Here is a 24,553-nt window from a genome sequence, read left to right on the forward strand (position 1 = left end):
AACAAAGATGTTGTGTCCGCCGAAAACTAAAAAATAAATATTAAAAAAACTCTCTCTCTCTCTCAAAAAGAAAAAAAAAGAGTCAACAAATGGGACATACTTAAACTAAAAAGCTTTCTCTCAGCAGGAGAAACAATAAGAGAGGTAAATAGGGAGCCTAACATCCTGGAAACAAATATTTACCCCTCACACTTCAGATAGAGCTCTAATCTCCAGAGTATACAAAGAACTCAAAAAATTAAACAACAAGAAAACAAATAACCCAATCAACAAATGGGCCAAGGATCTGAACAGACACTTCTCAGAGGAGGATATACAATCAATCAACAAATATACGAAAAAATGCTCACCATCTCTAGCAATCAGAGAAATGCAAATTAAAACCACTCTAAGATACCATCTCACTCCAGTAAGAATGGTAGCCATTATGACGTCAAACAATAATAAGTACTGGCGAGGATGTGGGGAAAAGGGTACACTTGTACATTGCTGGTGGGACTGCAAATTGGTGCAGCCAATTTGGAAAGCAGTATGGAGATTTCTTGGAAAGCTGGGAAAGGAACCACCTTTTGACCAGCTATTCCCCTTCTCGGACTATACCCAAAAGACCTTAAAAGAGCATACTACAGGGACAGAGCTACATCAGTGTTCATAGCAGCATAATTCACAATAGCTAGACTGTGGAATCAAACCAGATGCCCTTCAATAGATGAATGGGTAAAAAAAAATGTGGTATTTATACACAATGGAATATTACTCAGCACTAAAAAATAACAAAATCAAGACATTTGCAGGGAAATGGATGGCATTAGAGCAGATTGTGCTGAGTGAAGCTAGCCAATCCCTAAGGAGCAAATGCCGAATGTCTTCTTGATATAAGGGGGGGCGACTCAAAAAAGAGCAGGGAGGAAGAGCATGAGAAGAAGATTACCATTAAATAGGGACGAGAGGTGCGTGGGAATGGGAGAGAGAAGGGGAATTGCAAGGAAGATGGAAGGAGACCCTCATTGTTATGCAAAATTACATGTGAGGTGTGGTGTGAGGGGGAAGAAAAAAGAGAGAAAAGTGTCACAGTAGAGTGGGTAGAGAGAGGTGATGGGAGGGGAGGGGAAGGGAGGGGGATAGGAAGGGTAGCAGAACACAATAGACACTAATATGGCTGTATGTATAAACGTGGTTGTATAACCAATGTGATACTGCAATCTGTACACGTGGAAAAATAAGAATTCACACCCCATTTGAATCAAATGTATGATATGTCAAGATCATTGTAATGTTTTGAGCAACTAATAAAAAAATTGAAAAAAAAAAAAAAGAGTCTAATGGGAGCTGGTATGGTGGCACATGCCTGTAATCCTGCAAATTCAAAGCCAGCCTCAGCAGTTTGGACCAGGGATGTAACTCAGTGGTTGAGCACTTCTGGGTTCACTCCCTAGTACCAAGAAAAACTTTAAAAAGAGTCTAAATGGGAAAAGTTAGTCCATGATTGTAAGCAACCTCTTGAAATCCATTTCTCTGGAGGGCAAGACTTGATACTAGTTTTTGTTTTGTTGTTTTATTACTGGGGATTGATCTCAGGGGCACTTTACCACTGAACTATATCTCCAGACCTATTTATTTATTTGGTACTGGGTTTTGAACCCAGGGTGCTTAACCATTGAGCCACATCCCCAAATCCCCCCCCCCTTTTTTTAATGTTTATTTTATTTTTTTGTTTTTTGTAATTGTAGATGGACAGAATGCCTTTATTTTGTTTATTTTTATGTGGTGCTAAGGATTGAACCCAGTACCTCACACATGCTAGGCAGGCACTTTGCCACTGAGCTACAGCCCCAGCCCCAACTCCCTTTTTGAAAAAATTTGAGACAGATTCTTGCTTTGCTGAGGCTGGTCTTAAACTTGGGATCCTCCTGCCTCAGCCTCACTAGTTGCTGGGGATTACACCCAGCTGACATAGTTATCATGTAGAAACAAAACATACCCAAAACACTTGGTAGAACTTCCTGCCTCATTTTGAAGAGAGTAAAAAAAGCCCTCCTGTGAAACTGATGCAGACCCTAAAGAGAGATTGATGAGTGTTCTAAAAAACTATAAATAGCCCCAAAAGAGAGATTGATGAGTGTTCTAAAGAAAATTTATGAAAACGGAGGTAATGATGTGGAATCATTAATAAAGCATAGGCAGAATCAAGACAAAAGCATGTCAAAGGAGACATTGACACTTTAAGGACTGGGGTTTAGTTCAGTGGTAGGATGCATTCTTTGTGTATAGTAGGCCCTGGGTTTGATCCCCATCATTGAAAAAGGGAAAAAAAAGGAATTGTAACATTTTTAAGTTCTTTTTGGAGCATTTCTAGTATGGAAATGTAGGTAAGCTATACAGGTAAATTTGATAACTATTTATGTAGCCTTCTTCTAAGTAAAAGAACAAATTCTCTATTTCCTACTAGAAGATTTATATAAATAAAATATGCTTAGGACTGAGGATATACTTAAATGGTAGAGAATTAGTATGCATAAGGCCCTGAGTTCAATTCCCCAGCACTGTAAAAATAAATAAATTAAATATACTTATTAAACACTGTGTCGTAAGATGGTTAGTACCTGATCTTTTTTGTTGCTGTTAAAGAAACAGAAATCCATTTGGTAAGTTTTACCAGAGATCATCATGACTTGGAAAAGCAATAATCAAAAGGCAAAAATAATTAATATATTGCTGGGCATGGTGGCACATGCCTGTATTTCACTGGCTTGGGATGCTGAGACAGGAGGATCACAAGTTCAAAGCCAGCTTCAGCAACTGAATGAGGCCCTAAAGCAACTTATTGAGATCCAGTCTTGTAATAAAAAAATAATAAAAAGGGCTGAGGATGTGGCTAAGTGGTTAAGCACCCCTGGGTTCAACTCCCAGTACCAAAAAAAAAAAGTATTTGCTTGCCTTTTAAGTTACTGATAGAAACTCCTACCAATCAATGTAAGAATAAGTAAAACTTGAATTTTTGCATAAAATGCAAATTTATACCTGTGCTTTAAGATATAGAGTTTAATCTATTTTCTATAAATAGCTTAAATGATGTACTTACCATGCACTAATTGTCCAATTACAAATATTTTCTCTAGATTTACATGTATTTATTTAAGAATGTATAATTAGCTAAAATTTTGCCAAGAATAAATATGTTTGTATAGTACCATTTACTCATTAAGGTTTTTTTGTTTTTGTTTTGGCACCGGTGACTGAACCCAGGGGTGCTTAGCTATTGAGCCACATCCCCAACCCTTTTTATTTTTTATTTTGAGACAGGGTCGGTCTTACTGAGTTGCTTAGGGTCTTGCCAAATTGCTGAGGTTGGCCTTGAACTTACAATCCTCTTGCCTCAGCCTCCCATTGCTGGGATTGCAGGCATGTGGCAGCATGCCCAGCTCCATTTGGTAAGTTTTACCAGAGATCATCATGACTTGGAAAAGCAATAATCAAAAAGCAAAAATAATTAATTTGAAAATCCGTCTATTCTGTGTTCAATAAAATTAGATTTTTATTCAAAAAGAACCATCTTAAGTGAGCTGTGGTAGTGATGCCTATAATCCTAGTGACTCAGGAAGCTAAGACAGGAGGATCACAAATTCAAAACCAGCCCTCAAGTTAGCAAGAACTTTAGTAACTTAGCAAGACCCTGTCTATAAAAACAAAATTGCTGATGTTGTAGCTCAGTGGTAAAGTAACCCTGGGTTCAGTCCCCAGTACCAAAAAAAAAAAAAAAAAAAAAGTAATAACTTCTTTTAGACACAATATCTTTTTGATTACCTTATTATTTGTTGTTTTCTTTCCTTTTTGCAGCATAGACTTGAATGGGATTTACAGCAGAAGGATGAAGAGATTGCTGAATTGCAGAAAGCTCTGAGTGATATGCAGGTCTGTCTCTTCCAAGAACGGGAACATGTTTTACGCCTGTACTCTGAAAATGACCGACTGAGAATCAGGTACCAAGTAGCTTAAGGGGAATTGTTGGAGTTGTAACTCTAAATTACATTTAAAATGATAAATGTATCTGCAATTATTCTCTTAGATTATATTCGTTAGGAAACAAACTGAGATGGAGATTTGCCTGCAGACCAATTACTGGGGAGATTCTCAGGAGTAATATCTCTTAGCAGATATTTTGACATATACTATCTATGAGAGAATTTGAACTGTGATATATTGATAAAAAAGCCATCCCAACAGGGAGCTCTAAGGCTAGGGTGGCCTTTCAGAGGCAGAGGATTCAGACTTTTATATCTCCATATTGACCAGTCATTGAATGCAGGTTGCTTTAAGGAGAGGGCATAAACTTGGGAGAAGCAGCCCCCTTCTCCCAAGCACAGTTCTTGAGAAGGAGTTGGCTCCTGGGAGATGGTTATCTTGATTCTAAAAGGTACATTTAAGCAGTGCACTATGGCATCCTCTACAGTGTACTTCTCTCCTCCCCACCCCCAATAAAATATACCATTTCAAGCAGGGCATGGTGGCACACACCTGTTATGATCCTAGTGGCTGGGGAGGCTGAGACAGAAGAATCACAAGTTCAAAGCCAGTCTTAGCAACTTAGCAATTCTTCAAGACCTTGCTTTCAGTGCTTATGGGTATATATCCAGAAATGGCATTACAGAATTATTTGGTAATTCTGTTTTACATTTTTTGAGGAACTGCCATTCTGTTCTCCATAGTGGCTATGCCAGTTTACATTCCTACTAATAATACACATGGGTTCTAATTTCTTTACATCCTTGCCTACATTTGTTAATATTTGTCTTGTTTTGTTTTTTGGTACCAGGGATTAAACCTAGGGATGCTTAACCACTGAGCCACATCCCCAATTCCCCAATGCCCCCTCCCTTTTTTTTTTTTAATTTTGAGATAGGATCTTACTAAGTTGCTTAGGGCTTCACTCAGTTGCTGAGGCTTACTTTGAACTTGACATCCTCCAGCCTCAGCCTCCTGAATTTGCTAGGATTATAGGCATGTGAAACCATGCCTGGCAATATTTTCTGATATTTTTAGTTATAGATATACACAGTATCTTTATTTTATTTATTTATTTGTTTGTTTGTTTGTTTGTTTGATTTTTATGTGGTGCTGAGGCTTGAATCCAGTGCCTCACATAATGCTAGGCAAGCGCTCTATCACTGAGCTCCAGCCCCATCCCTAGCCCCATTTTCTAATATTTTTGACAGTTGCCATCTTAATGGATATGAGTAAGTATTTCATTATGATTTTGTTTTCACTTCCTTAATGACAATGTTGAGCATTTTTTCATGTGTTTATTGGCTATTTTTATATCTCTGAAGAAATGTCAGTTCATGTCCCTAGCCCATTTTTTGGGGGGGCGGGGGTTACTGGGGATTGAACTCAGGGGCACTCAACCACTGAGCCACATTCTCAGCCCTATTTTGTATTTTATTTAGAGACAGAGTCTGACTGTGCTGCTTAGCACCTCGGTAAATTGCTGAGGCTAGCTTTAAACTCACAATCCTCTTGCCTCCACTTCCTAAGCTTCTGGGATTACAGTCGTGTGCCACTGCACCCAGCCATTGTCCATTTTTTAATTGGGTTGTTTTGTTGTCATTGTTGGGTTGTAGAAGTTCTTTATATGTTCTGGATACCAAACCCTTATTGGATTCATAATTTGCTAATATTTTCTCCAATTCTGTAGATTGCCTTTTTACTCTCTTATTGGCATCCTTTGATGCACAAAAGTTTTAAATTTGTTGTAGTCCAATTTATTTATTTATTTTTTAGTTATTTCTGCTTTTGGTTTATACAAGAAACCACTGCCAAATCCAATATCAAAAGCTTTTCCTCTAGATTTTCTTCTAGGAATTTCATAGCCTTAACACTTACATTTGGATGTTTGATCCATTTGAGTAAAATTTATTTTTTTATTTTATTTATTTTTTTATTTTTTTGGCATTAGAGATTGAACCCAGGAGTGCCTAACCGCTGAGCCACATCTCCAGCCTTTTTTTTTTTTTTGGTATCTGGGATTGAACTCAAAAGCACTTAACCACTGAGAACATCCCCTGTCCTTTTTCTGTTTTATTTAGAGTCAAGGTCTCACCAAGTTATTGAAGCTGGCTTTGAACTCGTAATCCTCCTGCCTCAGCTTCCTAAGCCACTGGGATTATAGGCGTGCATCACTGCACCCAGCTTTGAATATATTTTATAGATGATATTGAAAGTCCAGTATCATTCTTTGCATGTAGATATCCAGTCCCCGTCTCCACCATCATTATCATCATTATTTTAGTACTAGGGCTTGAACCCAGGGGCACTTTATCACTGATATTTATATGCGGTTCTGACAATGGAACCCAGTACCTCACACATGCTAGGCAAGTGCTCTACCACTGAGCTACAACCCCAGCCGCCTTTTTATTTTTTGTTTGTGACAGGGTCTCACTAAATTGCTGAGGGTCTCCTTAAGTTGCTGAGGCTGGCTTTGAACTTGAAATCCTTCTGCCTGGGCCTCCCCAATTTGCTGGGAATTATGGGTGTGCATTACCATGCCTAGCTCCTACCATCTTTTGTGGGTCTGTTTGTGATACTGGGGATTGAACCCATGGCCTCATGCATTCTAGGCAGGTACTCTACCACTGAACCTCATCCCCAGCCCCAGCATCATTTTAAAAGGAGTTAGCTGTGTGGTTTCTGGATATCCCATAGTTAAGCACTTCATCTTGACAGGATCTAGTAGCATGACAAAAGCTGCTTTTCAAAATGTTCTAATTCTTTACTTCTAGATGGTATGGTCTTGCTCCAGATTCTGAGAGGATCTATTGTGATTCTTATAATAAGGTCAACCAAAACTCCTCATGATTCCTGTTGTAACCACAGGTACTATAAGATCTTTCAGGTCATATGACCTGAGTTGCTTGTACCAAAGTTTTGACCCAATGCAGAACCTCCTTTCTGCCCTGGCCATACTGAAAGCTCACTTTTCATGTTACTTTATACATGGGTTAGAACAGTATCCCAAAGTATAGAATATGTGTCTCCAAGGCCTTTCAGGCATTCCATTTCCTTCTTGATGGTAGTAGCTATAAGGTTCAATAATTTTGTCTTTTACTTTGGAGGGATTGTTCTGGCATGTGAGATCACATTCTCTAAAATCTTTACTAATGTCTTTGTCATGTTTATCTCCAATCCTCTGGAACACACTTATCTTACTAGGGATTTCAGTGCATTTGCTATCTCTTTTCCATGCTTTCTAACTTAATATATTATCCATAGTGAAAAAAATGTGATCTGTGGAATGACCATAACCAGATCCTTTTATACTGTACTGACAAAGATCAAAGGAGTTAACATGGCACTAGGGAAAGACTATAAAAGTATACTCTTGCCCACCTCACATGAATGTGAACTGCTTTTGGTCCTTGGAGGGATGGAAAAGAATGCATTCACCTTTATCAGTGGCCACATTCTATGTACCTCAGATCACATTAATCTGCTCTAGCAAAGATACTACATCTGTCACAGTGATTGAAATTGGAAGTTACCTGGTTAGAATCTGCTATTATTCTCCAGAATCCAAACTTCTTTTGTATAAGTCATACTAATGAATGAAATGAGGGGTTGATAAGGCTCTCCTCTTTGCATTGTTTAAGTCTTTTTACCATCTTGACTGAGTATGGTGTCAAAGGCTTCTGACCCCAGAAGCCAAGAAACAAATTTGGAGGTTCTACCAACTACCAAGGATGTATATTTATATATTTGGTAACTGGGAAAGTGTCTGTTGATTGGATCTGTGAATCTATTAGAACCACTGTGAGCTGCACCAAAATTCTATTTATCCCATGGTCCCCATATGCCTTGTGCTATGGTGATGTTTCACATTAACCAGGTATCAGTGTCACCTCAGACCATATATACAGCAATCCTTGAAGTGCCAGGGTATTCTTTTTACCCTGGTGTAACTACTTGAATGAATGACTTCAGGCCTTGTGGTGAAGAATTGGGGGCAATCATTTACCTTGTACACTTGCTGTAGTGTCACAGGTCTTTGCCTTCTAGGAGATCCAGCCTCTTCTTCAGCTAATAGTCTGGAAAAAAGCACCCAAGGTTATGACTTCTTATGGAGCACAGCCCTTGGCCTCTTCTCCATCTTTGGTTATCTTGATTATTTAAGCTGTACCTTGTTAACTCCCCATCTATCTTGCTCTTTCTCCTAGGAACACTTTGTTCTATGAACTGTCTCCATATCACTAGCTCTGAAGTCCCTCTTTAGAGTTTGCTTCCTTGGTGCAGATCTGCTGTCAGCTGTCTGGTATCAGTTTGGGTTCCCTGGGAAACAAACTGCACAATGAAGATTTGCTTGCAGGAAGTTTTTGGGGGAGTGCTCTAAGGAATAACCACCTCTGAGGAAATAAGGAAAAAGCCTAATTGGACAGATGGAGAATTTCCACTGTGATTCAGTTACAGCACATCTCAGCCAACACCACACAGGTCTCCAAGGCAAGGAGATTGGGTGTTTATACTCCCTCATTGACCAGGTATTGGATGTGGGCCATCCCTGAGGAATGGGAGGCATGAGTCAGTGAAGTAGTTCCCCTTGGCTGAGGGCAGTTCTGGAGAGATTCTACTGTGAATCATCTGTGGGCAACATTCCTGGCAGTCGGGGAATGAGCCCATCAGTACTGAAGAAAAGGATCTAGGCAGTGCACCTCTCCATCCACGAGTTACTGTCTAAGACCAGCTGAGAAATTATTTTCTATCCCTCATCTCTGACTTCCTAGATAAAAATACCTGGTGTCTTAACTATAGCTGAGGTCTAGGTAAGTCTTATTTAATTTTAATTTGAGATTACTGTTTTAAAAACAAGTCAGAAGGGAGATCCTTGAAACAGAAAAGGTTACTTACTTGGGATCCATATGTGTGCTAATTTTCTGTGACAATTGCAGAGAACTAGAAGACAAGAAAAAGATTCAGAATCTCTTGGCTCTTGTGGAAACGGACACTGGAGAAGTGACCTATTTTTATAAGGAGCCTCCCCACAAAGTAAGTAATCTTTGGGTGTTGAATGGGGGTCAGTAATTCAGCACTTGCTAAAGAAAACTTATGGAGAGTAGTTAACCAGTATAGTACCGTGTTGACCTAAGTTTGCAAAGCATTTTCCTTCAGAAACCTTGGGAAGTAGCGTTGTTTACTCCATTTCCCCATTTAGAAACCTAAAGCCATTGTAGAATGCTTGATTAGCATGCATACATGAGGCCCTGGTTTCTATCCCCAGCATCACAAAAGAGAGAAAGAAACATAAAGCCCAGAGGGGTAGATATTTTAAAGAGGAAAATGGGCAGACTTTGTGGAAAGAAAGTTTCAGTATTTAAGATTTTTAAAAATCTTGATTTATACTGATTACAAATGTAATACATGGTATTTATTAAAAAACAGTACAGAGGGCTGGGACTGGGGCACTTGGCCTGGTATGTGTGAGGCACTGGGTTCGATTCTCAGCACCACATGTAGATAATAAAGATCTATCAACAACTAAAAAAAAAATTAAGAAGAAAACAAAACAGTACAGAGATCTATCATATAAAAATGACAGTTTCCCCTAATCCTCTAACCCAGAAATGAACCATTATTAATAGTTTTGTTTGTTTGTTTGTTGTGCTGGGGATTAAACCCAGGACCTTGTGCATGTGAGGCAAGCACACTACCAACTGAGCTATATCCCCAGCCCCCATTATTAATAGTTTAATATAGCAGGGCATGGTGGAGCACACCTGTAATTTCTAGCAACTCAGGAGGCCAAGAGGATTGCAAGTTGAAGGCCAGCCAAAGCAACTTAGCAAGACCCTGTCTCAAAATATAAAGAGCTGGGGACGCAGCTTGAGTTTTCAAGTTCCCCTGGGTTCAATCCCCAGTACCAAAAAAAAAAAAATAGTTTGGTATATATGCTTCCAGTTCTTTTTTCCATTCTTATAGAAATGTTTATGTGGGAGCCTGGATGGTGGCACATGCCTATAATCCCAGTGATTTGGGAGGCTGAGGCAGGAGGATCGAAAGTTCAAGGCCAGCCTTAGCAGCTTAGCAAGGTCCTAAGCAATTTAGTGAGACCTGTTTCAAAATAAAAAAATTGTAAAAAAAGGCTGGGATGTAGCTCAGTGGTAAAGCGTCCCTGGGTTCAAACTCCAGTACCAAAAAACAAAATTTTACAAAAAGAAGTATTTGTATAGGACTGGACTGGAGATAGATCTCAGTGATAAAGTACTTGCCTTGCATGCAGGAGGTTCCGAGTTCTCAGCACTGCAAAAAAAAAAAAAAAAGAAAGAAATGTTTACATGTATGTATATACTATTTACTGTTTCCATTTTTTCACTTTTTTTTTTTTTTTTCCCCTATACTGGGGATTGAACCCAGGGATGTTTTGCCACTCAACTACAACCCCAGTTCTTTTTATTTTATTTTGAAACAGGGTCTCCCTAAGTTGCCTAACTGGCCTTGAACCTGATCTGCTGCTTTTGCCTCCCAAGTCACTGGAACCACTGTGCCCGGTTCCTTTTTTTCACTTTTCATAGGTAATTTCTCATTAGCGTTTTTACTTATATTTACATATGAATATTTCTGTAATATGTAATATTTCTATTACTTTCTTTAAAGGCCCTTGTAAAAGAGCCCCCTTTTTAAGCATGTTTTGTGAAATATCCCTATAATTTTATTTTTTAGTTTATATCAACACTAGGTTTTATCTAAAAAAACTTTGTGTTGCCTCTCACATGCAAAACATCCTTATTACATAATTATTCAGTTTTGACAAATTTAATATAAAAATAGTGTGGAATCGGCAGAATTAAGGCTAAAAAGTAAAATTTCACACTTACAGGAAAGCTACTTATCCTTTTTTGGTTCTTTAGGTCAGCATTTTTCAAAACACTATTCAGGCTGCTGGTGTATGTGAACAGAATGATTCTTCAGCTCCTAAACCAGGTAACAACCATGTTATTAGAAAGTCTCATTGATGCAGAATTAAAAATCACAGCACAAATAATTTGAAATTTCTCCTACTAAACAAGTGATAATTGGTGTTCATAATGATGCCTCTGGTGATCTAAGATCTTACCGAGTTTCTTGAATCATCTAAGAATCTGCACTTTATTCAGTGCATATTTTCTTTTATTCTTTGTTTTAATATTTTTTAAATTGATACATAACAATCATATATATATTTATGGATATATATTTATGGAGCACAGAGTGGCATTTCAATAATGTATGTGATGTATAGTGATCAGATCAGAAAAAATCAACATATAAATCACCTATCATTTCTTAGTTTTGGGAACATTTAAAATCTTCTGCATTGGCTGTTTTGAAATATACAATTGATTGCCATCAACCATAGTTATCCCACTTTGCTTTTGAACATTAGAAATCATCCTCTGATCCAGCAATACCCCTGCATCTGTTTTCCTTTGTATATACTTCCCAGGCTCTGGCAACCTCAGTGTAATTTTTTTTAATACTTTTAATACTTTTTTAATACTTTTAATACTTTATTTTTTAATTTTTTATGTGGTGCTGAGGATCGAACCCAGGGCCTCGCACGTGCCAGGTGAGCACTCTACCACTGAGCCACAATCCCAGCCCCCTCAGTGTAATTTTTAGTATTGCTTATTTTATTTTATTTTATTTTTAAATTTTTTAGTATTTTTAGTTATGCATGACAGTAGGATGTATTTTGATATACACACATGGAATATAACTTCCCATTTTTCTGGTTGTAGCTACATGATGTGGATTTACATTGGTTGTATATTCATATAAGAACATAAGAAAGTTATGTCCGGTTCATTCTATTGTCTCTCCTTATCCCATCCTTCCTCCTTCCCTTCATTCCCCTTTGTCTAATCCAGTGAATTTCTATTCTCCCCCAACCCCACCTTATTGTGAGTTAGCATCCACATATCAGAGAGAATATTCAGCCTTTGGTTTTTTTGGAATTGGCCCATTTCACTTAGCATAATAGTCTCCAGTTCCATCCATTTACTGGCAAATGCCATAATTTCATCCTTCTTTATGGCTGAGTGATCTTCCATTGTGTGTATGTACTAGTGTTGCTTTTATTTGGTTGTCAATGGACCTTTGTTCATTTATTTATTTATCTATCTATTTATTTATCTACAGTACTGAGAATGGAATCCAGTTCCTTGCACATGCTAGGCAAGCACTCTACCACTGAGCTACAACCCTAGCCCATAGTGTTGCTTATTTTAAAAATAACTTGGAGCTGCGGTTGCAGCTCAGTGATAGAGCATTGGCCTAGCATTCGTGAGGCACTAGGTTTAATCCTCAGTACCTCATAACAATAAAATAAAATAAAGGTATTGTGTCCATCTACAACTAAAAAAATATATAATTAAAAAATTAAAACAATAACTTTGTGTTTTGAAGTTTAATATGTCATAACCAAAATATTTGAATTTAGTTTTTCTTATTCCTTATGCATTCTGATTAAGTAAGATCTCACTAAGAAAGTAGACAGCTGAGCCTGGTGGTATATGCCTGTAATCCCAGCAACTTGGGAGGCTGAGGCAATTCAAGGACAGCCTCAGGAATTTAGTGAGGCCCTACGCAACTTAGTGAGACCCTGTCTTGAAATAAAAAATAAAAAGGTCTGAGGATGTGGCTCAGTGGTTAAGTGCCTCTGGGTTCAATCTCTAGTATAATCAGTCAATCAATAATATGAACAAAATAAAAAGAACTAGGGATGTAACTCAGTGGTAGAACATGCCTGGGTTCAATCCCTAGTACCAAAAAAAAAAAAAAAAAAACGCAATGCAAAGGAACATTAGTAGTTGATTCTGCTGAAAGGTAAATCTGATTATCTAGGAGAACTCCTATAGAGTTTACTTACAGAAATTCCCACTTGAAAAAATAAGCATTATAAGTATTGTGTGTTTTCCTTTGCCTTCCTTTCTTTCTGTAATAGGTAAAAGAAACTGAACTCCTCTGCATGGATAATGCTGAAACTTTTTCTTTTTGTAATGTTGAAAATTAAATAGCAGAAAGAAAAGTTGAGTAGTCTTGTTGATGGATATTTGTTTTCTAATTTAGATTCTAAAGAAGAAAAAAAAAGATCATCAATAAGAGAGAAGGAATACGGTTCTGAGCATTACCAAGGAGACATAGAAACACTCATCCTACAGGTAACGGATTTATTTTGGCAGACCAAGATGATTTCTGTCCACACGTTTAGCTTTGTAAAATGTTCCTTCAGTATCATGCAAGTCTTTCATTTCACATGGGTTTTATTTAGGCATCATGTGATTTAAAAAATTGAGGTTTTCCTAATTTCTAAGTGCTTATTGGCGGGTACCAGGGATTAAACTCAGGAGCACTTGACTACTGAGCCACATCCCCAGCCCTATTTCGTATTTTATTTAGAGACAGGGTCTCACTGAGTTGCTCAGTACCTTGCTTTTGCTGAGGCTAGCTTTGAACTCATGATCCTCCTGCCTAAGCCTCCCGAGCCTCTGGGATTACAGGCATGTGCCACTGTGCCCGGCTCTTCTAAGTGTTTATAGTTTAAAACCATTATTCTCTATTTGAACATTCTAGAAGTACTTCTCTAAACCTTCAGTTCATATTACTAAGCTCTACCCAACAAAACCGTCTTAAAGTAAGAATTCAGTTTGTGGTTGGCCTAGGAGGAACACAAGAGAATTATAGAAGGAAGTTTTTCTGTGCTGACAGATCAACATTTGCAGTTATATCCATTTATTTAGTTCATGAGTTCTAAAGTCTAGGAAAGTAATAAATCATTTTCTTGTTACCTGGTAATTATATGTCCTTTGGTGTCATCTTTTATCTTATTGCACTGAAGTTTCTATCCTTCTCCCATTGATTTAAATGACAGTTTCTACCTTTGGCCAGTATTTTCAGAATCAGAGAAGGAAATTACATTACATTCCTTTTGCTCTATTTTTTTAAATCAAAAACTCAAGAGTCATTCTGTTTCTATGCATGCAGTACCTCTTAAAAGGGAGACAGTGAAAAGGCAAGATAGGGTTGGGGAAATAAAATTTTGTTGCCTTCTCTGTGTGATGTAGATATGGGCTTTAGTGTAGACAAAGAGTCTGCTCTTCTGTAGCCTAACCTCACTTTATAAGACATGAATAAAGAGATTAGAGTTGAGACTTTTCTCCTGTTTGTTTTGCTGCTGTGCTTTAGGTTTGTTTTACTTTAGCTTTCTTTCTGGGAAAGGCTTTTTTTTTTTTAGTGTTATGAACTAAGTGCACACAGGAGTGGATCCCTCACCCCTGTCGCCTGTCTAGGTGGAAGCACTGCAGGTGCAGCTAAAAGAGCAGACCAAGTTTTCTAGAGAACAAGTCGAAGGGCTCATGGAGGACAGACGGATTCGCATCGAGGAGATACAAGTTCAGCACCAGAGAAATCAGGACAAAATTAAAGAACTAACCAAAAGGTGAATGCTCAAGAAACATGTACCTAACAGGTGTCCTGTTTTTCTGAGTAGCTTAAAAGTTAACAATTCTTGGGCTGGAGACATAACTAAATGGTAATGTGCTTGCCTGACATGCACAAGGCCCTGGTTTTATGATCCCCAGCACTCAAAAAAATCCAACAGTTCTGTACTGTAGCATCTGTACTGGGGATTGAGCCCAGAGGAGCTTTGCCACTGAGGTACATCCTCAGCCCTATTAATTTTTTATTTTGATACAGGGTCTCACTAAGTTGCTTAGGGCTTTGCTAAATTGCTAAGACTGGCCTAGAACTTGGGATCCTCCTGCTTCAGCCTTCTAAGCCTCTGGAATTACAGATGTACACCACCAAATCCACACCCAGCTCTCTTGTTCTTTGATTTAACCATCTTTAGTCTTTTGTTTAGTTCCAGTGGCCAGATTGTGTCATAAAGATATCCTTTGGGGGCCAAGGTTGTGGCTCAGTGGTCGAGCACTTGCCTAGCATGTGTGAGGCACTGGGTTCTATCCCCGGCACCACATAAAAATAAAATAAAGGTTAAAAAGAAAGGGGGGGAGAAATTTAAAAAAATTAGGCCTGGGGTTGTGGCTCAGTGGTAGAGCACTTACATTGCATGTGTGAGCCACTGAGTTCAATTCCCAGCACCACATAAAAAAATAAAGATATTGTGTCCATCTACAACTAAAAGTATTAAAAAAAAAAAAAAGACATCCTTTGTTGAGTATGTTTGAACACCTCAAATTTACCACTACTGAAACCAAACTATTTATGTCTCTCAATAAATCCTCCCTCCCCAACCTCAAACTTACTAATTCATTCTTTTTCCCATTTAATTTCATATCATTACATCCATCTAGTTTGCCAACCTTGAAACCTCAGGATCATCCTCAACTCCCAGGTCTCATTTCTTAATTACAAACCATATATTTAGAAGACAACAAGTCTTCTAACTTCATTCTCTGGCTAGGCATGGTGGTGTACTCCTGTAATCCCAGCTATTTGAGAGGCTGAGGCAGAAGGATTGCAAGTTCAAGGACAGCCTGGGCAATTTAGCAAGACCCTGTCTCAAAATATAAAAGGACTGGGCTGGGGATGAAGCTCAGTGATAAAGTGCCCCTGGGTTCAATCCCCCGTACCAAAAAAAAGAAAGAAAAAAAAAAGAAAAGAAATTCTCTGCTTTTCATTTCTGTTGATTCAATTGTATTGTTTAAATTCTTGTAATAATCTAACTATTCTTCCTATCACTTTTCTCTTTGTATTTTATAACCTTCCTTATGAATTAATTCCTCTATTAGGAGTTATCAACTGCTTAAAAACATTTGAACCAGGTATAGTGGCACACACTTATAGTCCCAGTTACTCAGGAGGCTGGGGCAAGAAGATTGCAAGTTCAAGGCCAGCCTTAACAACTTTGTGAGATGCTATCGCAAAATAAGATTTTTAAGAAGTTCTGGGTATTATAACTCAATGGTCGAATGCTTGTCTAGCATACACAAGGCCTTGCAGCTCAATCCCTAGTCCCATAAAAGAAAAGATAAAATAAATAAAAACCACATTTGATAGTTCTCCCATTTACTGTATTATAAAGCATAAATTCTTAGGGACTCCACTGTCTAACATCAAATTAATCTTTGAGCTTCAACTCCTTCCCTCTTGCTTTAGTTCACATTGTGCTTCAGCCAGACTAATAACTCTTGTTTATATAGCAGGCACCTTGATAATAAGCATTGTCACTCCTTCTCTGAGGACATCCAGGCCAAATTAAGTTCTTCCTTTCCACGTTCCCATAATGATTACTGTGCCTCCATAATGACTTATCACCTCATAGTAGATTGTCTTTTGTTTCCTCAGGTCTTGATATATAGCCTGTGTCCTACCCTGTGTACACAGTAGCCATACACAAGTTGCACCTTGCCATTTCTTTTCTACATTAAACATCTTTTTAAAAAATTTTCTTCTGGGGTCTGGGGCTGTGGCTCAGTGGTAGAGCGCTTGCCTAGCATGTGTGAGGCCTGGATTCCATCCTCAGCACCATATAAAGATAAATAAATAAAGGAATTTGGTCCATCTACAACTAAAAAAATATATATATTAAAAAAAAATTTTTTTTTCTGTGCTAGGGATCAAACCCAGGGCTTCATACATGCTAGGCAAATACTCTTCCACTGAGCCACAACTCCAGCCCATAATTTGTAATTTGGTTTAGCATTATTTGCATATATAAGCTTGGTCAATTTTGTCCATTAGATAGATCTTTTTTTTTTTTTTTTTTTTTTTTTGTAAATGGACATAATACCTTTATTTTATTTTATTTTTATGCGGATGTGGTGCTGAGGATCGAACCCAGTGCCTCACACATGCTAGGCAGGTACTCTACCACTGAGCTACAACCCCAGCCCTAGATAGATCATTCTAAGGTTATTGAATAGCCTAAAATCCTAGGTTATTAATGATTGTCCTTTGGGTGTCACTCTCAAATCATTGTATATTAACTGGACAATACTTTCCTAATTTGTAATTGAGAATATAATGTAAAATAGAATAAAATTACTCACTGAAAACAGGAGAGATCCTTGTGGTAACTGACTCAGTCTATCCCCGTGTGTTTACTTTTTTTTCTTTTTTCTCTCTGTTTGTGTACACACATATACCCTAATACGTATATATATTCATCTGGTTACATTTGCTTTACTTTGTGCCTGGCACTGTGCTATCATTTTCCTCTTATCTGTGTACCCTGTTAATCATAAAAAGAATTAAGTGAATATAACAATAGGTTTTCATTGGAAAACTAGTTATTGCTGCATGGTACTTAATATTCTTGTAGGTAATTGAATCATTTAGTATAGAATTTTTCTAGGTGGTGGTGTTAAATTAATGAGTTGCTGATTTCCAGGGATTTCTGGGGAGTTGTTTACTGGGGATTGAACCCAGGAGTTTGTGAGGCTGGCCTCAAACTTGTGATCTTCCTGCCTCAGCTTCCCAAGTTGCTGCGATTACTGGTGTGCATCACCATGCTGGCAGGGATATTCATTTTCAAAACTACAAACATCATTTTTCAATTTCTAAATCTTGAGAATAGTTATCAGGAATCTATGTAGTGCCTGTATATGTCTAGTAGTTGATAGTATTCTTGCAAATCTATTCATAGTAGCATAAAAATACATTATAAATAAGGTATATACTTTGGGGAACATCCTGCAGGTTGATATTTAAAATCATATATATATATATATATATATATATATATATATATATATATATATATATATATATATATAAAAACAAGTGTTGAATTATGAGACAAGGTATATATTAAAATTAATAATAAGAGAGCTGGGATTGTGGCTCAGTGGTAGAGCACTTGCCTATCATATGTGAGGCATTGGGTTCAATCCTCAGCACCACACACAAAAATAAGTAAACTAATAAAATAAAGTTTAAAAAAGTTTTTTAAAAAATAAGAAATGGGAAATTAAAATGGACTTAAGTATTTGAGATGACTTCATAGAGAAAGTTTATAAAGGCTAACCTGGGAGCACGGGTAGATACATTACCCTTACCCAGTAAAATGGCATGGTGGCACACACCCATAATCCCAGCAGCTCAGGAGGATCTCAAGTTCAAAGCCAGCCTCAGCAACTTAGCCAGGCCCTACACAACTTGGTAAGACCCTCTCTCAAAATAAAAAATGAAAAGGGCTGATGATGCGGCTCAGTGGTAGAGCACCCCTGGGTTCGATCCCTGGTTAAAAAAATAAGGTTGCCAATGATCAGAAAAAGTGTGGTTTTAAGACTGCTGATATTTTACAAAATTCATATATTGTACAATTGGAAAAGAACCATTGTCTTCCTTTTTGGAATAACCCTATATTTCAGATGTACTATATAAGCATTTTCTTTTTTTTTTTTTTTTTTTAAGAATTTTTAATATTTATTTTTTAGTTCTCGGCGGACACAACATCTTTGTTTGTATGTGGTGCTGAGGATCGAACCCGGGCCGCACGCATGCCAGGCGAGCGCACTACCGCTTGAACCACATCCCCAGTCCCCAATATATAAGCATTTTCATGTCCATGCTTGTCCTCTCTTTCATAGTCTCCATCATACCCAAGAACTGCTCTATGAGAGCACCAAAGACTTTTTGAAATTGAGATTTGAAAACCAAACTAAAGAGAAGACATGGATGCTTGAAAAAGATCAGTTGATGTCAAAGATTAAGCAATACAGGATGCAGAATAAGAAGAAAGATGATAAAATTGGAAAAGTTATGCCAGTTTTACATGACAGTCATCATACCCAAAATGAATATATTAAGGTAATGTCCTGATACCTTAGAGAAATGTTTATTTTTCTAGAACACCACAAGAACTCAGAGAATTACAAAGAACCTACATATTATCATATATAATCCATTCAGTCAAGGAAGCTGGGGTAGCAGCAGCCAAAAATAGCTGATCATTAACAAATGGGCTAGACTTTGTGGCTACAGCAGTACATAGGCTAGACAAGATCTGTCCATGTGGTGTTTACTGGTTGTTTTTTTTTTCAGTACTGATGATTGAACCCAAGGGCACTACCACTGAACTACATCTCCATGCCACTTTATTTTGTTTAGGTGCTGGGGATTGAACTCAGGAGTGCTTTATCACAGGGTCTTGCTAAGTTGCTGAGGGTCTCACCAAGTTGCTGAGGTTAGCCTCCAACTTGCGGTCTTCCTGCCTTAGCCTCCCAAGTCACTGGGATCACAGGTGTGTGTACCACACCAGGCTTGGTGTTTATATTTAATGAAAAAAACAAACAATAGCAAATAAGCAAGAAAATTATAGATTATAAAAAGTGATAGATATTAAGGAATAGAGAATTAAATGAAGATTGCATATAATCACTGGAAGCCCATTTCAGAAGGGGAGCACAGGGACACTCTTATGTCTGATTGTTTCTGCTGAAACCTGTAATATGGAACTAAGCTTGCCAAGGAGACCTAGGGAAGGAGCATTCCAGGCAAAGGGAGAAGAAGTTTAAAGGCCTTCAGGTACATTCAAGGAAGAGGAAAGATATCATGGTTGTAGAAGATTAAGCAAGGAGGAAATGATAGGCAAGAAGCTTACAAGAGTGGGCAGATAGGTCATGGGTAAAAAATATGAACTCAGTGCCAACCGTTGTCTTCTAAGGATTGTGTTTACGTAAGTAACATCTGATTTAAGATTTTTTTGTTTTGTTTTTGAGATAGCTTCACTATATTACCCAGGTTGACCTTGAACCCTTGGGCTTTAAGTAATCCTCCTGCCTTAGCCTCCTGAGTAGCTGGAACTACAAGTATACATTACTGCACCAAACTCTATTTAAAGTTTTTAAAAGGTCATTTTGCTATTCAATGAAACACATATAAAAACATGTTATTGTTGTTAGTTAATGTTTTTTCCTCTTTGAAGAAGATCTTCAGAAGCGTGGCCCAAAACATGTATTGTAACATTTTATTTGGGACAAATTCTGAGCTCCATTATGTGACCCCATTTGTCTTTGTTTTAAAGGATTTCTATATACACTTTCAAAAAGGGGCTAAAAAAGTAATCTAGAAATTGGAAGTTTGGAGCTGGGAATGTGGCTCCATGGTAGAGCAACTTGCTTAGCACGCTTAAGGTCCTTAATTCAGTCTCCATCCAAAAAATAAAAAAGAAATTGTAGGTTTCCATATGTTCTCTAAGGTTCCTTGCCATCTTGTTCCTTAACTCATTTTGTATTTCTATAAATCCCTTCTTTCTTTTCTTTCATTACCTAAGTGCTAACTGAATCATCTAATTTGTAGAACTTAGTATTAATGCTTTTTGTCCTTTCAACCTGCAGTCCCTAAAGGATAAGTTGGCACAAGAGAAAAAGTTGTCCAACATGTACCAAGAGCAGTGCATTGCTCTAGAAGAAGAACTTGCCAAAATTCGAGAGGAGGAGGGAGTGAGGAGAGAGATCTTCAAGGTACAAAATTCTCTGCCACTTAAAATGGAGTGGGAAGTGTAGGTGACTGGGGAATGCTTCCTTCCTCTTAAATGCCTTCCTATTCTCCATATATAGGATCGCTCTAACAAGATGAGTAAGCGTTTACAGATAATGACAAAACGCTATGAGGCCTTAGAGCACAGACGTATGTTGGAAGTAGAAGGCTTTAAGACAGATATCAAGGTTCTCCGACAGAGACTGAAAGACTTGGAGCAAATGCTCTATAAGGTAATCTCTGGTCCTGAATTACCACAAAAGAGAAAGGGTAAGAAGTGTAGGAACATGATCATGAGGGCTCCATTGTAGCTCAGTGGTAGGGCATGTGCTTAGCTTCCATAAGGCCCTGGGTTCAATCCCCAGCACCACAAAAAAAAAAAAAAAAGAAAGAAAGATGTGCCATTTCCCTGCTGGTAGACACTAGGATCACCACCCTTCTAGTCTCCCTGAAAATCAGTTCAACAAGTACACACTACAGAGGAAACCAAAATAGACTGAAATAATTGAATGGCTGTATCATTAATACTTCTATCTAAACAAAACTTAGAAATTATCATCCCTTGTGGTACACGCCATAATCCCAGCAGCTCAGGAGGCTGAGGCAGGAGAATCCTGAGTTTAAAGCCAACAGCAGCAAGGTGCTAAACAACTCAGTGAGACCCCGTCTCTAAATAAAATACAAAATTGGGCTCAGTGGTTAAGTGCCCCTGAGTTTAATCCCCAGTACCCCCCCCCCCGCCAAAAAAAAAAAAGAAACAAAAGAAATTGTCATCCCTCCCAATTCATGAAGTAAATTTAAAGAATTATGTCTGTTGGACAAATGGGAAAAGTGAGTAATTAATAAAGTAATTTTCCCAGACAGAGCTTTTTAGAAGCCAAGTTGCATCAAGAGCCTTCTTAGAGATTTAACTAGTCATCCATATATCCAAAATGATAACTATGTTCTGAACAAGGTTAATAATAAAAAAAGAGGAGGTGTTTCCTCTTATTCTTTAGCAGATTTACCAATAATGTTGTTTATATAGATCGCTTCTTTTTACCCATTTTTGTTTACTGCACTCTTTTTTCAAGGCTTCTCTACTGTTGTATGGGAAATAATCTCTTGCCTTTACTGAAAAACTAAGAATTGAATTTATTCTGTGTACTAAATATCCCATAAAAAGATGCCATTCAGCACAGTCTGCTCTTTATGACTCTTTGAAATCTCTTCCCTGTCTTATGCCATAATTGTTTCTTCTTTTTTCAAATCTTTAGGCAACAATTAATACCCGGGCAAACCAGGACCTTGCCATTCTGTGTGAGGTCCGAGACAGCAATAGACGGGCACACAAGATACAAGGAGAACTGAAGAACATCAAATCCAAAGTGTTCGGTCTGGAGAATGAACTTAGGCTCTGTTGATGTCTACTTTCAGAGGCGGTCAGCTTCCTGAAATCTAGGAAAAGGTTATCTGCTCCCAAAAAGACTTACAGTTGACTGGAGTATCCGTTTTTATAAAGACAAAGTGAAGAATCGGAGCACTAAAAAGCTTATCTTGTATACTAAGCCTTATTCGTAATTTTCACTCTCCTGTTAACCTTTTGGGAAGTCTGGATTATAGCCTGAATTACTCTGAGGCTTTCCCACATTATTTCTCCTGTTTGTTTTAACAGGTTTTGTTTTTTAAAACAAAGATGAAAATTTAGGAGAAAGTGTTTTTTGCTAAGAACTTGGCTGAGTGTCATTAGGAAGAACACTTTCTAAAGGAATAAAGACATTCATTAAAGTTGCCTTCCTCCTAGGCAGAGAAAGCTGCAGCACTCGGCAAATTTGCACTACTCAGCTATGGAACTTTGGAATTTTTCCATCATGAGCATCTCCTGAATTACCACCAGAGGGCAGTAGAGACCCTACTCTTAGGCAAATGATTATAGAAAAATAGAGGTGCCACTTTGGCAGGAGTGAGACTGAAATGATCCTTTATGAAAAGTTTGACATTGTATCAATAACATTTTTTAAATAATGTATATATTTCAAATTAACTATTTTCAATAAAATAAGTAATCAAAAATATTTGAGTTTTCTATATGTCTTGTTAAACCCATGTTTATATTTTTTTAATGTCTCATTTATCTCAAAAGTGCTTTCTTGTTCCCTGGCCTCTGCTGTTTTGTACAAGTTTTTCCAAATTAAATCTCGAAATCATCTGGTATTGGAGGTAGTAAGAAGAGTACAAGGGCAATGACACTAAAACTTTCTTTTTTTTTTTTGCACTGAGTATTGAATTCAGGGATGCTTAACCACTGAACCACATCCCAACCCTTATTTTGCTTAGGGCCTTACTTAGTTGCTGAGGCTGGCTTCTGTTGTGATCCTCTTGCTTCAGCCTTCCAAGCTGCTGAGATTATAGGCATGCATCATTGTGCCCAGCAACTTTACCCATTTTTAGCTAAATTACTGTGTACTTTAATACGAGGGTGAATTTTATGGTATGTGAGTTATATGTCAGGTTTTTTTGTTGTTGGGTTTCAGGGATTGAACTCAACCTTATTTTGTATTAAGATAAGGTCTCACTGAGTTGCTAAGCACCTCACCATTGCTGAGGCTGGCTTTGAACTTGGGATCCTCCTGTCTCAGCCTCTGGAGCTGATGGTATTATATGTCAGTTTTTAAAAATACATATACATGAATTACTCAGTCTGGTGCCTAGCATATAGTACATTCAATTGTGGTTAAATATTATCAATATTTTGGCTTTAATTTCTACCAGTTGTTTACCATTGTCATTTAGGTTCCAAGATGTAGTTAATACCATTCATTCCTTCATTCAAAATCTTAAGCCAGACATGGTGGTGTACACCTATAATCCCTGTCTCAAAATTAAAAAGCTCATTGGTAAAACACGCTTTGGTTAAATCCCCAGTACCAGAAAAAATAAAATAAAAATGATTATTATGGTATTAGAAATGTGCTGGTTCTTCTGTATAAAAACCCTAAAACTGGGGCTGGGGATGTGGCTCAAGCGGTAGTGCGCTCGCCTGGCATGCGTGCAGCCCGGGTTTGATCCTCAGCACCACATACAAACAAAGATGTGGGTGTCCGCTGAAAACTAAAAAATAAATATTAAAATTCTCTCTCTCCCTCCCTCTTTAAAAAAAAAACCTAAAACTGGGCATGGTGGCACATGCACATGTCTATAAGGCTAGCTCAGCAACTTAGCAAGACCCCATCTCAAAAGTTTAAAAAGGGCTGGGGATATAGCTCAGTGGTAAAGCACCCTTAGGTTAAATCCCTAGTACAAAAAAATAAATAAAAACACTGAAACAGTCTTTGTTCTCCAATGGTTGGTGGTGATGGTAAAAATAAAAAGCCCAAGTTAGTAATGAATGAAAAGCAGTGCTATAGGTGCATAGGATAGAAGCAGCAGAGAAGATGACTCAAGGAGGTATCTTTGAGCAGAATCTTTCCATTTTTTGTTTTGTTTTGCTTTGTTGTTGCTACTGTTGTTTTGGTACTGGGGTTTGAACACAGGGGCACTGAGCTAAATCCCTAGTCCTTTTTATTTTTTATTTTGAAACAGGGTCTCCCTGTTGCTGAGGCTGACCTCAGATTTACAATCCTTGGCCTCAGCCTCCTAAACTGCTGGGATTTCAGGTGTGTGTGACCATGCCTGGCTCAAGCAGAATCATAAAAGTGAATTCAAGGCCAGGCGTGATGGCTCACACCTGTAATTGCAGTGGTTCAGGTGGCTGGAACAGGATCACAAGTTCAAAGCCAGCCTTAGCAATTTAGCAAGGCCCTAAGCAACTCAGCAAGACCCTGTCTCAAAATATTTTTTTAAAAAGGCTGTGGATGTGGCTCAGTGGTTAAGTGCCCTGGGTTCAATCCTTGGTACCAAAAGTGGGGGGAAAGGATCATAAGTTCAAAGCCAGCCTCAGAACTAAGTGAGGTTCTAAACCTACCCCTTTCTCAAAAAATAAAAAGGACTGGGGATGTGGCTCAGTGGTTAAGCACCCCTGAGTTTAATCCCTGGTACCAAATAAAAAAAGTAAATTCAAGCCAGATATGGTGGTGCACCCTGTAACCCAAACTACTTGGGAAGC

General features: G+C 38.0%; 1 protein-coding gene across 11 annotated transcripts in view; it reads left to right on the forward strand.

Moving 5' to 3' along the window:
• Ccdc77 (coiled-coil domain containing 77) overlaps nt 1-22,523 on the forward strand; it is a 51,438-nt gene extending 28,915 nt beyond the window's left edge. For 8 of the 11 annotated variants that reach the window (XM_046459907.2, XM_046459910.2, XM_046459906.2 and 5 more), the window contains 9 exons: nt 3,838-3,980; nt 8,940-9,036; nt 10,896-10,968; nt 13,096-13,187; nt 14,316-14,464; nt 18,426-18,798; nt 20,328-20,453; nt 20,550-20,702; nt 21,726-22,523. In XM_046459907.2, coding sequence (XP_046315863.1) covers nt 3,838-3,980; nt 8,940-9,036; nt 10,896-10,968; nt 13,096-13,187; nt 14,316-14,464; nt 18,426-18,798; nt 20,328-20,453; nt 20,550-20,702; nt 21,726-21,872 — 1,353 coding nt within the window. In that variant the 3' untranslated portion in view covers nt 21,873-22,523. The remainder of the gene's footprint in view (nt 1-3,837; nt 3,981-8,939; nt 9,037-10,895; nt 10,969-13,095; nt 13,188-14,315; nt 14,465-18,425; nt 18,799-20,327; nt 20,454-20,549; nt 20,703-21,725) is intronic. The other 3 variants (XM_046459913.2, XM_046459915.2, XM_046459916.2) reach the window with 2 other exon arrangements.
• Nucleotides 22,524-24,553: the final 2,030 nt, after the last annotated feature.

This window comes from Marmota monax, unplaced genomic scaffold (genome assembly GCF_021218885.2).
Source record: "Marmota monax isolate L192 unplaced genomic scaffold, Marmota_monax_Labrador192_F-V1.1 WCK01_AAM20220418_F8-fsc00163, whole genome shotgun sequence".
Classification (NCBI taxonomy): domain Eukaryota; kingdom Metazoa; phylum Chordata; class Mammalia; order Rodentia; family Sciuridae; genus Marmota; species Marmota monax.